Genomic DNA, 16,126 nt, shown 5'->3' with positions numbered 1-16,126 from the left:
GATACAAGGCATATCCTGGGACCTGGCCTTGCTGGGAGAGGTGCAGGAAGGTTCTGGAGAAAGGGAGGTAAGTGACACCAGAAGGAGGAGAGGAAGGAAGAATATTCTATGCAGGGGACTAGCACTGTTACCAAGCCAGGGCTTGCTTTGACATCCCTCACGGGGAGGAGTTACACAGGAGCAGCTGCTGGGAGCTGCCGGAAGCCGGTCCGTCCTTGCTGCTTGACACAGTCGCTGCAGGGAAGAAACACCTGCACAGCATATGTCTCAAGGGACCTGGCGTATATGACAAACTGTTCTTATATGTTTGCTCCCCTTCTTGGAGCTATGTGTTTTAACCAAGGTCACCTCTCCGAGAAAGGTTGTTTCCCCCGGTAGGGATTTTCCCCTGAAGTTAGGGAGGGAATAAAACCCCTTAACTAAGTGCAAGGCGGGTAGTTAATCACTTTAACTACGAACAATCACGCTTAAGCTACATAATCTTTACTCCCTGGAATGGAGATAAGAAACGCCCTAACCTTTGGAATAGAAATTGATAGAATTAAAATCAACTGGAATACATACAGATGTAACAAGACAGTAACACACAGAGCCTGGCTGGAGATCCTGGCTAGAACCTGGCTAGAGATCCTGGCTAGGCTGCTGATCAACTGAACGCTGTCTCCGTGTCATTCCTTCTTCGCCAACTCCGTCCACACCTTTGGGAGCCCCTGGACCTGCTGGGGCAGGACCTCAACAGGGAGCCACTCTCTGATTGGCTGCCTGCGTGAGGGTCTGAGAGGACCCTGGGGTCTCTGCAGAAAGTGAGGGGAAGTAGAGAAGGGGAGGAGGGAAGAAAGAAGGAGGAGGGGAGGGAAGAAGGAAGAGAGAAAGAGGAGAGGGGAGGGAAGGAGGGAGCCGGAGATGTGAGGGAGGAGGAGAGAGAGGGAGTTTCCTGAGTTTCCACTGGCTCCAGCTGCTATGTTTTGTGGGATGAAAGCTTAAAATAGCTCCTAGTTCAGGGAGCCTGGGAGCCAGGGAATCCAACTGACTGGCTCCTCTCCCTGGTAGGAGGAGGGGCGGCTCTGAGCTTTGGATTTCTCAGGCTGGGGAGGGCATATTGAGCAGGGACAGAGCAGGGACCCCAAACTCACGGTCGGCGTCCCCGTGAGTCTGACATGCTTGCAGGTCCTTAATTCACAAAGCTGAACATTCCCAGCTGTGAACATCCCTGTGTAACCCCCACCCCCCACTCCAAGATAACCACTGACTTGAACCAAGGCCAGTGGGCCCTGGTTGGGATTTCACACAAATGAAAGCAGCTACATCTCCTCCTTCAGATCTGGTCCCTTTCTATCAGCATTGCTGGTAAGAATCACTCCTAGGAGTGTGTGTGCTGCTGCCAGAATTCCATGGGGCTACACCCTCAGCCTTCCCACCTCAAGCCTATGTGAACTTGGGTGCTTTGCTGCACATCTCTGGCCCTCAGGCACCTCCTCTGGGGAGTGCAGGGTCACCTCCCTCCCTGGGCAGTTGTGACACTTATGCGAGATACTGAAAAGACAAGCAGTTGGGTTCCTAGCTGCACAGATCCAACATATATAATACATATACAATATATTCACACATATATGTACATATAAGCAATGCACATACACAGATATATAAATATATAGCTGGCAATTGTCACAGTCAGGTAGCTGTGTTAGTGAGGATGTCCAAACAGCATCCTTGGAATGTGTGTGTGCATGTACACGCATATGTACATATATATATATATATATATATATATATATATATATAATACATACACACACCTGTATATAAGTATGTGTGTAATATACCATATGATACACACATAATATATACACACATACATATATACTATATATACCTACATGTCTATAAAAGTGCTAATGTATATTATATATGTATAAATAGCATGTATTTATACATATATACAGTATATAAAAATGTCAGCATGTAGATACATGTTTATATGTATAATATACACATATATACCTATACACACATAAATATATAGGTGTGTATATACAGTATGTTTACATGTATAATATATACACCCATCTACAACATGCTCGTATATACACACATATACACCATGTATATATGCACACATAAATATGTGTGTATATTCGCTACGTATACACATGTATACACACTATTACACACACACAGATGTAGAGGTTTACATAAAGGTGTTGGCTCACCTGATGGTGCTGCCATCAGGTCAGAAATCTCCAGCGCAGGGCCACAGCTGGAAACCCAGGGAAGAGCTGATGCGGCAGCTGGAGCCCTCAGGCCTTTGAGGCAGCGTTCCCTCTTTCTAGGAAAGGACATTTTCTTCTTCCAAGACCTTCAACTGTTTGGACCAGGTCCACCCACATGTGTCCGTCACAACTTCCTTTACACAAAGTCCGCGGGTGTCAGTGTTAATCTCATCTGAAAAATGCCTGGGGACCACAGCTGGGATAGAGTTTGCAGGCATAGCGAATACTAAGATGAACCGTCCCGTGGCATCTGTGACACTTGGCTTTACCTTCCCCCAGGACCACTGTCAGCTAACCCGGCAGCGGTGTGGGCAGGTGACTTCTTCCTTGCCGGCGCTGAGTGCCAAGGTCCGGGCCTACAGACGCTCAATAAGAAGCATTCCTGTTGAGCAAGCTCGGTACTGGGAGCTGGAGCTGGAGCAGAGACCTGGACTCCGTCCATTACATGTAATAAAGAATTATGGCTTTGCCCTGACCGGTTGGCTCAGTGGATAGAGCGAAGGCCTGCGGACTGAAAGGTCCCAGGTTCGATTCCGGTCAAGGGCATGTACCTTGGTTGTAGGCACGTCCCCGGTGGAGGGCGTGCAGGAGGCAGCTGACCGAAGTTTCTCTCCCATGGATGTTTCTAGCTCTCTATCCCTTTCCCTTCCTCTCTGTGAAAAATCAATAAAATGTAACAAAAAAGAATTATGGCTTTATTATGGGGAGGGGGACCGTCTTTCAAGGGCGGGGCTCGAACCCGCCACCCCAGGTCCCGCGGGGTTTCCCTGGGTCCCAGCATCAGCGGGCTGGGGCGGCCGAGGACAGCCGAGGACGCGCGTGCGTGCGTCCGTGCGGGAGCGTCCATGGGGCGGGAGAGCAGGGGAGGCGCGCGCGGCGCGGCGGGCGGGGCAGCGGGCGTGCGCCGCTGCCTCGCGCCGGGCTCCCCCTGCACGCGCGCGGCGAGTGGTTCGGTCCTGTTCCCGGCTCATTGTGTTCGTCTCACGCCGGCCCAAGATGGCGGCGGCGCTGGAGGCCCTGGTCCTGTGACCACAAAAAGGGAGCCGGGAGCTGGACGGGAGCGTGGCGGCGGCGGCGGCGGCGGCGGCGGCGGCGGCGGCCGAGGCCCAGGCCGGGCCCCCTCTCCTCAGCCTCCCGCCCTCCCGCCCGCCCGCCTTTACACTCCCGCCCCGCCCCCGCCGGCGGCGCCCCGCCCCTCCCCCAACCGCCCGACTAGCATGGTGCGGCAGCCGCGCGCGCCGACATGGGGGAGAAGCTGGAGCTGAGGCTCAAGTCGCCCGTGGGGGCCGAGCCCGCCGTCTATCCGTGGCCGCTGCCGGTCTACGTGAGTACCACCCTCTGCTCCCCTCCGGCCGCCCCTCCCCCCGGGTCCCCGCTCTCGGCGGAGCGCGCTGGGGGTCCACCGAGCAACGGAACGACTCGATCCCATAAACACTCTTGGGGACCCTCCCTCCCTGCCTGCCTGCCTGCCGGGGGTCCCCACGGCCAGACCCCGCGCCTCCGAGGGGCGCCCGAGCCCGGGCTGCGGTCGCCTGTGCGGGGCTGGGACCCCGGTCCCCCCGGCCGGGGTGGCTGGCGAACTTGCCCTCCCGTGTTTCATGTTCGGACAGTCAGGGTTTCTTTTTGGCTTTCTTTCCTTTTTTTCCTTTTCCTTTTTGTAGTTTATTCTTGGAGCTGTCAGTGGGCTCCGCTGTATTTTTGTGTTTGAGGGCATCTCTTCCTTCTCCCTCCCCCTAGTTGTTGTTTGTTTGCTTTGCTTTCGGCGGTTTGCCCCCCTCGTCTGGAGCGGCAGGACCGGCCGGCCCAGAATAGGGCTTTCTGCACCGTAATCTGAACGGCCGGCCGGCCGGCGCCGTGGCCGTGAGGCTTTCTGTCCCCGATCTCGAGTGACCCTTGGAAAGTGACAGGTCGAGCGGAAATTTACAAAGTTGTCCGCTGGGTGACTCTATGAATGCGGGGCGCGGGGTGGGCGCCTCGGCCTCCCGCCCCGGAGTGCGGTGCGGTGCGGTGCGGTGGGTGTCGGTGTCGGTGTCCCTGCGTCCACGCTCCGGCCGGGCAGGGTGCCGTCGGGAGGGAAGACGCAGCAGGCGCCGTGGGCGGGCATCTTTGGGGCGCCCTTTCGCGCGCCTGTCTTGCGGGGCGAGAGGGGGGGCGACGGGGGCGGGGCCTCCAGGGGACCCGGCGGGGAAGCCCGTGCGCCCCGCCCCTCGCACGCCCTGGGAGTGTGTCAGTTTTTGGAAACTTCGCACCAGGGGCGGGGTTGGGACGCTGGGACCGCCCGGGGGCTGACGTCTGAGGTTTTTCCTGGTTTCCAGCCCGCCCTGCGCATGGGCGCGCTGGAGTTTTGCTCATCCCGAACCCGGAGGTGAGGGCGAGTCCAGCCCCGGCTTTTCCGGTGTGCGTCCTGCGGGCGACTAGAGCAGTGGGCAGGGTGGGGAGCTTCCAAAGCTAGAGAAAACAGAGTGGGAGGCCCTGTGGCTGTCCAGTGCGTTATGTAAAGTTTCATTACCTTTAGCGGCGTGTAGTATAACTCACTTTTTTTAGGGTACAGTTCTAGGGGTTTTTGACAGATCCATGGCAGTCACACTGCAAAACAATCACGTCATTTCTCAGGGTCCCTTCTGCCCTTTGCCACCAACTGTCCTCCACCTTTTGGCCGTCACCAACCTCCTCTCTATCCCTACAGTTTTGCCTTTTCCAGAAAGTTAGGTCAATGGACTAAACAGCACAGAGCCTTTTGATTCTGGCTGCTGCTGCTCAGCAAAACATACCCGAGACTCATCCATGTTGTAGTGGGTATAAAAAGTAACTCCTGCCTGGCTGGTGTGGCTCAGTGGTTGAGCATCGACCTATGAACCAGGAGGTCACGGTTCCATTCCTGGTCAGGGCATATGCCTGGGTTGCGGGCTTGATCCCTGTGTGAGGCATGCAGGAGGCAGCAGATTAGTGATTCTCATCATTGATATTTCTGTCTCTCTCACTTCTCTCCCTCTCTGAAATGAATACAAATGTATTTAAAAATAATAAAATAAAAAGTAACTCCTTTTTCTTGCTGTGTATCCCATTGATCCATTAGGCTGCTGGTGGCAAGACACTTGGGATATTTCCAGTTTGGAGGGGATTACATATAAAGCTGCTCTAAACATCCTCAGACAGGTTTTTATGTGAACTTGGGTTTCACTTCTCTTGGGAAATGCTTAGGAGCAGGATGGGGGTCTGGTGGGGAGGGCTGTACTGAGTGTACAAGTAACATTTGTGTACCTTGCGAATTTGCATTTTTGAGCATGGGAAGAATTAAAACCACTATGACCCAGCACCCAGGCATTATATACTAAGGTGAAAATTTACCCAGAGACACTCATGCTGTTTCTATCACCTGCTTTTATTCGGGTGGAGCAAGGCCACAGGGATTTGTAAACCTTGTAAATAAGGCCTCCTGGGTTGGGACCTGGCTTTCTAGTGGCAGGTGGTTCTGAACTGCAGAGCATCTTTTCCCTTGCTGGCCCTGGCCTCACTTGGCAGGGGGTGGGGTGTGCTGCCCACCTGGCCTGGTGTGCCACCTCATGTCAGCAGGTCCCTGTCTGGTGTGGCTAGTCCAGTGAAATTCTCAGCTAGCTGCCGGGGCTCGCAACAGCCTTACTTTGCAGTGACGTCTGTCAATCTTCCATTTCCCCACTGAGGAGTTTTGCTTTTCATGGGAACTGAGGGGGCAGTACTTATAGAATTCATATTTTGTGATGACTCAATGATGAGTACATGAAGAAAGTGGGCTACGTAAGAAGCTTCACTTTTTGGAAGGTCAGATTACTCATGTGACCACACAGTTGAAATGACTGAGCTTACTTGTTCACTGAGTCATTTCTAGTGTTCCTGGGGATAGTAGACAATGTTCTTATTCTCAAGGAAGGTGAATGATGTATAAACATAAAAGTTAGCAGAGCTATTGTAGCCCTGTATATAGGGTCAGCTGAGGCTCAGAGGGGAGGAGCTACCACTCTTGTCCTGGGGGAGGTGTGAGTGGATTCTCTGAGGAGGGGCATCTGTAGGAGGAAGTGCAAACAGCCACAACGGCCACACTCAGAAGTGTCCAGCCTGGGAAACCAGCTTTTGTGCAATTGGCAAACATAGGGGGGGAGACCCAGCACATTCTGTTCCTTCTGTAGCTGAGTTTCTAATACCCACTTGCAGTTCACAGTGGCATAATTTCTCAAGCAGGATGGCCCTTCTTGGGTGGGAAACTAGGTCTCAACTCAGAAGGGAGTAAATGGCATCTTGGGTTGCTGGGTGGCAGCGCAAGAATATTAGAGAGGAGGATGTGCAGGGGTCCTTCACCTGGGTGACTTAATAAGGCTGTGGGCGGGGGGAGCAGCCTCAGTGTGACTGTCTCCACCCTCGGCTTCCTACCCAGAGCCCACAGTTCTCTGATGAGTGCCCTCTGAGTAGTCATGCCCTTAATGCTGGCAATGAGTAATAGCTGAGTGGGCCGGCCAAGTGAGCCAGCCATCCTGTGACTCAGAAGATATTTTCTGATCTGACCTCTGCCTGCGTGAATCCTACCTAATCCAAGTTCGGGGGAAGGCAGATTAACCCTTCCATGGCTTTATGTGGTTGAAATAGCCTATGTAATAGGGGAAGGGATGATCAAAAAAGTCTGGTGTTCCACATGTGGCTGTTAGTTTTCATACTGTTGTCCAGCCGTGGGCAAACTACAGCCCCGGGCTGAATCCGGCCCGTTTGAAATGAATAAAACTAAAAAAAAAAAAAAAAAAGACCATACCCTTTTATGTAATGATGTTTACTTTGAATTTATATTAGTTCACACAAACACTCCATCCATGCTTTTGTTCCGGCCCTCCGGTCCAGTTTAAGAACCCATTGTGGCCCTCGAGTCAAAAAGTTTGCCCACCCCTGCTCTAGTCCCTAAAATCCACATGCCTACTGCAAACTCTGATCCTAATGGGTGGGAGCTAGAGGGAGTCAGGGGGGCCCCAGAAACTTTGGACATTCACTAGGGAGGAGAAGGCAGAGTTACAGGGGACCTGCCCTCCCAGTCTCCCTGTGGGAACTCCATCCTTTTTTTCTTAATTAACCTTTTTATTTTGAGATAATTGTGGATTCTTGTGCAGCCATAAGAAATAATACAGAGACACCCCATGTTCTCTTTACCTAGTTTCCCCCAATGGTGACATCTTACACGACTAGAGAATAATATGTAATTACTAGGGGCTCAGTGCACGAATTTGTGCACCTTGAAAGGAACTGTGGGCCATGAGGCTGCAGTGGGCACAGGGGCGGGTCTCGGCCCATCCTCCGCACTCCTGCCCAGCCCCTCCTGCTGAGACCCCTGGGCTCCTGTCTGCCTGCAGCCCTGCTCCTGCTGCTGCTGCTCCCACAGGCTGATGACGGCGGCCCCGCTTGCACCCGCTTGCACCCGTTGATGGCACAGAGTGATTGGGGCCAGCGGAGGCTGCTGCCCCAATCGCCCCTCAGAAGCAGGGGGAGGTGGAGAAGCCCTGAGGGGCGATTGGGTTGGCAGCCGCCGCTCGCACCCGCCAACAGCACCAAGCGATCGGGGCGGCGCTGGGCGCCAGCAGTGGGTGCAAGCAGTGGCTCTGGCGCCAGCAGTGGGTGTGAGTGGGGCCGGTGCTGGCAGCAGGTGCGAGCACCTGGCGGGACTGTGGCGCACAGGAGCAAAGAATTTTCAGTAACCAGAGGCTCGCCCTGATGGCAATGACTGGTGCCCCGCCTTGGTCTGGCGCCCCTGCTCCTCACCTTCTCCACCATCCTGCCATGGCTGATGCCCGCCATGTTCTGCGCTCTAACACCTGTTGCTGATGCCCACCATAGAAACATCAATGTTCCATGTGCAACCCCTGGTCGCCAGCGCATGTCATAGAGACCAGTTGTTTGATTGTTCGGTTGTTCCGCCATAACTAGTTCAGTGCTTCACCCCCTTTCCTGGCTGCGTAATATCCCCCTACAAGGACAGGCCAAGTTGTGGGGTCTTGAGGCCCTGGCGAGGCATTCGTTTGACCTTCAGTCTGGGGGTGGGGATGACCCCACATGAACTGGTGTGGCACTAATAGTGACCACTTGCTAGAGGTAAAAATATTTGGCATTTTCAGGGGCACAGTGTGTCTTGGTTTTCCAGATCGAAGTTGAGTCTCTGCGCGCCACTTGGTGGCAGGGCCTCCTGGGCAAGTTCTCCTGGTCAGAGGGGTCTCATCAGTCCTGTGCTGTCTCTTTTCTCCTCATACCCTTCGCTTCAGGCTGGAGTGGTCTGTGGTAATAAGTTATTTTCTCTGATGAGGACAAGAAGAGTTTTGGGGGTGAAATTTTGGTCATCATGTCCCACTGTCCCACTGGTGTCACTTCTTGACAGCCATTTTATGAAGACTTCCATTATCCAGTCGTTGGGCACTTGTAGAGGGACTTCTTATTTATTTATTTTTTTAAAATATATTTTATTGATTTTCCACAGAGAGGAAGGGAGAGAGATAGAAAGTCAGAAACATCGATGGGAGAGAAACATCGACCAGCCGCCTCCTGCACATTCCCCACCGGGGATGTGCCCGCAACCCAGGTACATGCCCTTGACCAGAATCGAACCCGGGACCCCTCAGTCCGCAGGCCGACGCTCTATCCACTGAGCCAAACCGGTCTCGGCGAGGGACTTCTTTTTAAAAAAAATATATTTTTATTGATTTCAGAGAGTAAGGGAGAGGGAGAGTTAGAAACATCAATGATGAGAGAGAATCATTGATCGGCTGCCTCCTGCATGCTCCATACCGTGGCATGTGCCCTGACCAGGAATTGAACCGTGACCTCTTGGTTCATAGGTTGACGCTCAACCACTGAGCCACACCAACCGGGCTGATGGGCTAGTTTTTATTAAAGCATCTGAAGTTTTCTTGTTAAGACCAGAGCTTTGGTCTTAGCTCTGTCACCTGGGGCTATAGGTGGCAATTGTCCTCCAATGGAGATCTAAGCCCCCTTTCCACATCTTTCCCAACCTTCAAAAGACCCTGCCCAGAGCACAGGGCATTCCATGCCTGGTCCCAGCTCTGCAAGGACCCAGGCTCTCTGTAGACCTCAGTTCAGGGTCAGACCTCAAAAATGTTCCATTAGTTACAGAGGTGGAATGAGGTATGGGAGGTGACACCTGGTAGGACCAGCACATGAACCACATGTGCAATTTCAGCATTTCTAGTAGCCACGTTTAAAAAGTCAAAAGAGCTGAAACCGGTTTGGCTCTGGATAGAGCGTCGGCCTGCGGACTGAAAGGTTCCAGGTTCGATTCCGGTGAAGGGCATGTAACTGGGTTGCGGGCACATCCCCAGTAGAGATGTGCAGGAGGCAGCTGATCAGTGTTTCTCTCTCATCGATGTTTCTAACTCTCTATATCTCTCCCTTCCTCTCTGTAAAAAAATCGATAAAATATATTTAAAAAAAATAAATAAAAAGTCAAAAGAAGCAGGTGTGATCCATTTTCATAATGTATTAAATTTAACTGTGACCAAAATACAAGCATTTCAACTTGTAATTAAAAAGTTAAGAGCAACTTTTTGGGGTATGTATTCTAAGTGTTTGAAATTAGTGTGTGTTTTGCACTTAGAGCGCTGCTTCTAGACCAGCCCACATCAAGTGCCTCATAACCCTAGGTGGCCTGTGGCTGCCATGGGGATGGCATACTTGTAGATCCCTCTTCCTCATGGGGGCTTCTTCCTCCCAACCACAGAGCTTAGCTTGCAGGATTGTGGGGCTGTGTTTGCACAGTGGGTGCCGCTATGCGAATGAGGTCCAGGGGCCTAGCTGCTCGCTTCCTCAGGGGGGCGGGCGTTCGTGAAAACCAGTGGTGCTAGGATGGTGTTGGTTTGGGCCTTCCTTGTCCCATGGAGTTGGGGATGTGGGAGCTGCAGGTCTGGTGGGTAGATGTAGCTCTGTCCTTCGGCCAGCCTGTTTGTCACCTGGCTTATGCAAGTCAGAGTTGGCACTGAGCATCGGTGGCTGGGGCAGTGTGGCCCTGCAAGGAGAGGTGCCACAGGGGTGGCAGCAGGAGATGAGTCTTCCGACCTGGTAAGTCACTGCTGGCCATTCTCTCAGCTCTCTCTTTTGTCTGAGCAGAAGACATTCCCTAACAGTGGGAGGAAGGGCAGGTCAGAGCTGGACCAGCACTGTGACAGTGCCAACTCAGCACCCTCCTTCCTGCAGAGCAATATTAGCCACCCCTTTTGTAATGTGACATTCTTTTGGGGGCCATATAAGCATAGTTTGTAAAACTAGTGAGCTCAAAAGCAGTGATTGGGTGGACTTGACTTTTTCTGCAACTCTGGGAGTGCGTTCACTGTGATTGAGACCTCTTGCCTCACTGTCCCTTCTCTCCTTGTGCTGCCCCGTGTCCCAGATGGCAGGCCCAGAGCCCTGGTATTTATTGCTGTGTGGATATCGGCACTGTGAGCCTGGGAGTTCATCTCCATGGGGCAGATCTCTCCCTGGGTGGGTACGTGAGAGCAGAGGTCTGGCAGCAGGACCGGGACAAACAGGAGGGTTTTCCAGCACAGACACGTCCCCACAGGGTCCAGTGTACAAATGAGAGAGCCATGAGCAGGGGTTATACGACCCGTCAGATCCATTTCTAGAAGCAGCACTGTTGGATTCAAAATCCATTCTGTCCTGCCTGTAAACCTCCCTGCAGAAGGACCTCTCTTGGTTAATGCTCTGCAATGTTGCCTTGAACTTGCTAACCATTTTTGAACGAGGCACCTGCATTTTCCTCTTGTCTCGAACCCCACAAATCTGGCCACCCTCAGCCCATCTGACCTACCATCTTTGCCCTAGGCACCACATCAGTCATGTTTCTTGAAGACCTGACCTCTAACTGCCCATCCTACGTCCCATCAGTACCTGCTCTCTGCCCATTCCTCCTCTGCTCCAGCCATTCACCAGCTGTTTTTTGCTCTTAATTTGTTTGGACATGTGGCTTCTGTGTTTGGGGTCCTGCATATTTTGAACTAGTTAAGGTGCTATCATGATCAATACTTGAGTCGACCATATAAAGGATAAACCATAAACTACACACTTTTGCTCCCACCTAAGCAACAGAATGCTTCAGGCCCAATTAATGCACTTAACCTAATCTGTAAGCCTGCCACCCAGTCCAACTCCAGGGGCACCTGTACACCAGGAAGTGGGGAGAGGGGTGGTGAAGAAATGGGCCAGTATGAGACAGGCACCTACTGGACCTGGTGCTGCCCCTCCCCCGAAGCCTCCGGTCACACCCTCTGGTTTTCCTCTGGGACTGAGTTTTCTGGATGCCTGTTGACAGAGTGTAAGTGACCACCTCCCGTCTCACTCTTCCAGCCAGACCTCTGCTCATCAAAACCCTGCCATTAAAACAGAGAGCCCTAGCTCATTTGGCTTCATGGATAGAATGTCGGCCTGTGGACTAAAGCAGCGGTCACCAACCTTTCGGACCTCACGGACCACCAGTGGTCCATGGACCACCGGTTGGCGACCACTGGACTAAAAGTCCCAGTTTCGATTCCAGCCAAGGGCACATGCCTAGGCTGTGAGCTTGATCCCCCCAGTAGGGGCGGGCAGGAGGCAGCTGATCAATGATTCTCTCTCATCATTGATGTTTCTGTCTCTATCCCTCTCCCTTCCTCTCTGAAATCAATAAAAATATAAAAAGACAAAATCAAACAAAAAACCACCCTTCTCCCACCCTTCTTCGGTGAGTGTCCCCTGTACACACTCCTGAGCACATGAGGTTCAACGTCTGGAAGAATAAGCGACAGCCTCACATCCATGTTGGGGAGGTGAGTAGTACCATAAGGATCAGTTTGGTGTCATCTCAGGGCGTGATACTGCCTTCTGTGCAGCGCACAGTTTAAGATGGAACAGTTGCACTTATTGTGGACCTTTTCACATGATTCCCAAAGTGGGTGGACCTGATGAACCCCAGGTACACACCACTTAGCTTTCCCAGCTGCCAGCGTTCCACCAGACAGATTTTTATGGGAAGAACCTCTCTCAGCTGCTTTAAAAAAAAAAAAAAAAAAGGGTGTGTGTGTATATATATATATATATATGTATATGTATATATATTATCGATTTCAGAGAGGAAGAAAGAGGGAGAGAGAGAGAAACATTGGTGATGAGAGAGAATCATTGATCGGCTGCCTCCTGCATACCCCCTTACTGGGGATCGAGCCCACAACCTGGGCATGTGCCTTTGACTGGAATTGAACCCGGGACCTTCAGTCTGCAGGCCGACACACTACCCACTAAGCCAAACTGGTTAGAGCTCTCAGCTGCTTCTTTAGGGTGCTCTGGTACAAGTAGTGAGAAGAGCATGGGCCAGTCTCTGATGCAGCAGTGGGCCACCTTGGGCTGGGAATGTGGGCAGTGAAGGAGGCATTGTGGGGGTGTCCTTGTGTAATGAGGGGAGCACTGGGCTGTCAATTCAGGGTCCAGAGCTCTTGAAATGCAAGGGGGAATATGAAGAGGTATCCTTGCATAATGAGACAAAGGCTGGGCCATCAATCTAAGGTCCAGGGCTCCTGTTATAGAGGGGCAAGTGTGAGGGGGCGTCCCTGCATAACAAGACGAGGACTGGACTGTCAATGCAGGATTCCTCAGGGCTGTTCCCAGTCTGACCTTTCTTGGCCGGGTCTGACATCTCTCTCCTCCGAAGGTCTATGGAGAAGTAAAAGAGGCCATGGCCAGTAGGTCAGGAGAGCATCTGAATCATTGATAGTGAGCAGGGCTTCTAAAGTTATACCTTCAGGACTGTGGGTAGAAACTGGCCTGGTCCTAAAAGGATTACTCTGAGACCTCAGAGGGCACAGTTGTCAACTTCTCTCTCCCTTTATTTTTGTTTTAAAGCTGAGAAAGCACAAGTTCTCATCACAGAAGAGACCAAATTCCAGGCTCCTGTGCCTTTGCAGGCCTGTGTGCATATTTGGGCCAAGACAGTTAATGCAGCTTGGTGCATTATTTTGCTAATATTGTCCTGAAAGATAAGGGTCTGGAACAAACTCGAGTAAAGATACCTGTGGCTTGGTAATGGCTGGCAGCTGCATTGCACCCTTGGCAGTTGTGAATTACGCTGCTGTGAACGCTCACATATGAATTTCTGTGTAGATGTATGTTCTCATCTTGTCCCCACCTTGTTTAAATGATACCAGTTTAATATTTATTGGTTGATTCTTAGTAAATGGGAGGACATTCTTCTGAACATTAGAAAGATGGTTTTTTTTCTTGTGCCTTAAAAAATAAGGCCTTGCACAAAAGGCCACATACTGTGTGATCCAATTTATGTGAACTGTCCAGAACAGGCACATCCACAGAGACATGAAGTGGGTTAGTGGTTGTCAGGGGCTGGGAGGGGGCTGGGATGACTGCTGATAGGGATGTGGCTTCCTTTTTGGGTGATGGAATATTCTGGAATTAGTGCAGTGGTTATACAACACTGAACCTACTAAGAACCACTGAACTGTGTACTTGAAACAAGTGAGTTCATTCTATCAGAATTATATTTCAATAGAGCTATTATTTTTTAAAAAATAAGACTTAAGTCTCAAGGGTATCTAAAGAGCTGTTTTGATTCTGTTATTGAATGTGAGGCACTCTACCCATATCCTGTTGTAAAGCGGTAGAAATGGTGGCCTGGGCTAAGAGGCGTTGTTACTGCCACAGAGCAGCGGTTGGCAGGCCTCTCCCTCCAGGCCCATCCTCTTTGCTGACCCCATGCACTAACTCTCGCCGCAGTACGGAAGGCATAGTGTTCATGTGGGAGAAGGACAGAGCTAGAGGGGACTACTCGGTGGTTCTGATCCTAGTTTCTTTGAGATTTTGGATTAACTTGCTGCCCACACCCTGGTGAAAGGCCTGGATGATCCCTGAGCTTCCTTTGAGGAAGAAGCCATGGTGAATCCTCCCCCTCCCCCCCACACACAGTGGGCACAGTCCTGGCCACCAGTGGAAGTGGGAGGTGTCTTTGTCTAGGCAGGAGGACGGCCACATGCATTCTCACCATGGTTATTATTGGCATTTCCCATTTTACAGATGGGGAAACAGAGGCCTGGGAGGTTCAGTAACTCAAAGCCAGGCCTGTAGCATCCAGGCCGTGGGAGTGCCCAGGAGAAGTGCCAGTGGGTACTGGTGGGTGGAGGACAGGAGGGTCGGGTCATAGATTTTATCCCTTCCCTGCTGCCTGCTGGGGAGAGAAACTACAGGGACAGGGTCTCTTCTAGGCCAGCATGTCCCAAGTGGGCAGGGGTCCCAGGACAGCACCCTAATAACTCACTGGGAAATCCTGCCTGAGTGGGGCGTTTGAGAGCTTAGTGGGTCTGGAAATACAGAGATGGGAAAGCCCAGGGGCTACAGTGCCCCCATCCTGTAGTCCCTGGACTCTAAGATGGCCAACCTGCCATCAATGGAGTATAGAGAGACTGCTCAGTCAGCTCTAAACCCTGTCATTTTATCTTTCAGGACAAACACCACGATGCTGCTCATGAAATCATCGAGACCATCCGGTGAGTGTGGCATCTGCGGGGGTGGGTCTGGCCTGGGGCCAGCGCCCGTTCCTGTCTTTCCAGCACACCCACCTTCTCTCAGCCCAGTCCTTCTTGTGTTCCCTATCGGCATCTTGAGACGACTTGAAAAGTGTCAGAGTTTGGTTAGAGGAGTCCAGGTTGTCTGGGTGTGGCCTGGATAGGTCCTGGTGCCTCTATGAACTTCGGCTTCTCGTGGAAATTGATGGACAAGGGGACTCCTTTCCTCTGCCCCTTGTTTTACTCTCTCTTCCATCTGTCTCTGTCTTCTTCCTATTGGATTTGGTGCTGTTTCAGCATAGCCCCTTAGTGGACTGATTTTCCCTCCATATCCTTGGTAGCCCTCCAAAAGCCCAGTCTGTGAGAGTGCAGGGAAGAACACAGGGTGTGTCAGAGACAGTTTTGACAGAACCAGTAGGAAGGTGCCCTTTGCTGTGTCTAGTGGGCCTTCTCCTGGTATGGCACTGGAGGGTCTGGAGCCAGGAGGAAGGTACCCTCCACTCTGTCTCTAATGGGCCTTTTCTCCATGCTGGATTGAGGGTCTGGAACAAACTCGAGTGATGACAGTGGCTACTTCCTGCTTTGCATATCCCATGCTTGGAAACCCCAATCTTTGTCAATTCCCTCGGTAAACTCGCATGTCTGTTTACTGGCATTTTTTAAAAACATATTTTATTGATTTTTTACAGAGAGGAAGGGAGAGGGATACAGAGTTAGAAACATTGATGAGAGAGAAACATCCATCAGCTGCCTCCTGCACACTCCCCACTGGGGATGTGCCCGCAGCCAAGGTACATGCCATTGACCGGAATCGAACTTGGAACCCTTTAGTCCGCAGGCTGACTCTATCCACTGAGCCAAACTGGTTAGGGCTGTTTACTGGCATCTTGCTGTGTTGTTTCTTAACATCCTTAGCCATGTAGTCACCACCTGGGTCACACACCATGACATCCACATGAGCCTGTAGTAGCCCATGGCAGGGCCAGGTTGTGGTGTCTGTGGAAGAGTCAGGATGGGCATCTCCACCCTGCCGCCTGGGAGCTGGTGACCTAACAGGCCCTGCAGCTCCCCCAGCTGCTTTGGTTTGATCTTGGGGCTGAGCAGTGTCTCCTTGAAAGATCGTTTTAAGGATTGGGTGAAATTATTTGTGTGGATCTAGCAGGGTGCCATTGTTGAGATGTAGGATCTTTTTTTTTTCTAGTATAATCCATAAACCCCTCAGTTGGTGAAGCAGTATTACAGGTTGCTTAGTTTTATTTATCTATTTATTTGTTTATTTAAAATATGTTTTTATTGATT

The 16,126-nt window shown here is 51.6% G+C and overlaps 1 protein-coding gene across 1 annotated transcript in view; it reads left to right on the top strand.

Moving 5' to 3' along the window:
- Positions 1 to 3,489: 3,489 nt before the first annotated feature.
- Positions 3,490 to 16,126, top strand: part of DOT1L (DOT1 like histone lysine methyltransferase) — a gene marked incomplete at its 3' end in the record, with an annotated part of 59,148 nt that continues 46,511 nt past the window's right edge. The window contains exons 1-2 of the mRNA XM_081091969.1: positions 3,490 to 3,594; positions 14,766 to 14,809. Of these exons, the coding sequence (XP_080948095.1) occupies positions 3,514 to 3,594; positions 14,766 to 14,809 (125 nt within the window). The 5' untranslated portion in view covers positions 3,490 to 3,513. The remainder of the gene's footprint in view (positions 3,595 to 14,765; positions 14,810 to 16,126) is intronic.

The sequence above is a fragment of the Myotis nattereri genome (genome assembly GCF_964212035.1).
Source record: "Myotis nattereri genome assembly, chromosome: 5".
NCBI classification, from domain to species: Eukaryota; Metazoa; Chordata; class Mammalia; order Chiroptera; family Vespertilionidae; genus Myotis; species Myotis nattereri.
This window is presented reverse-complemented; position numbering and strand designations above follow the sequence as displayed.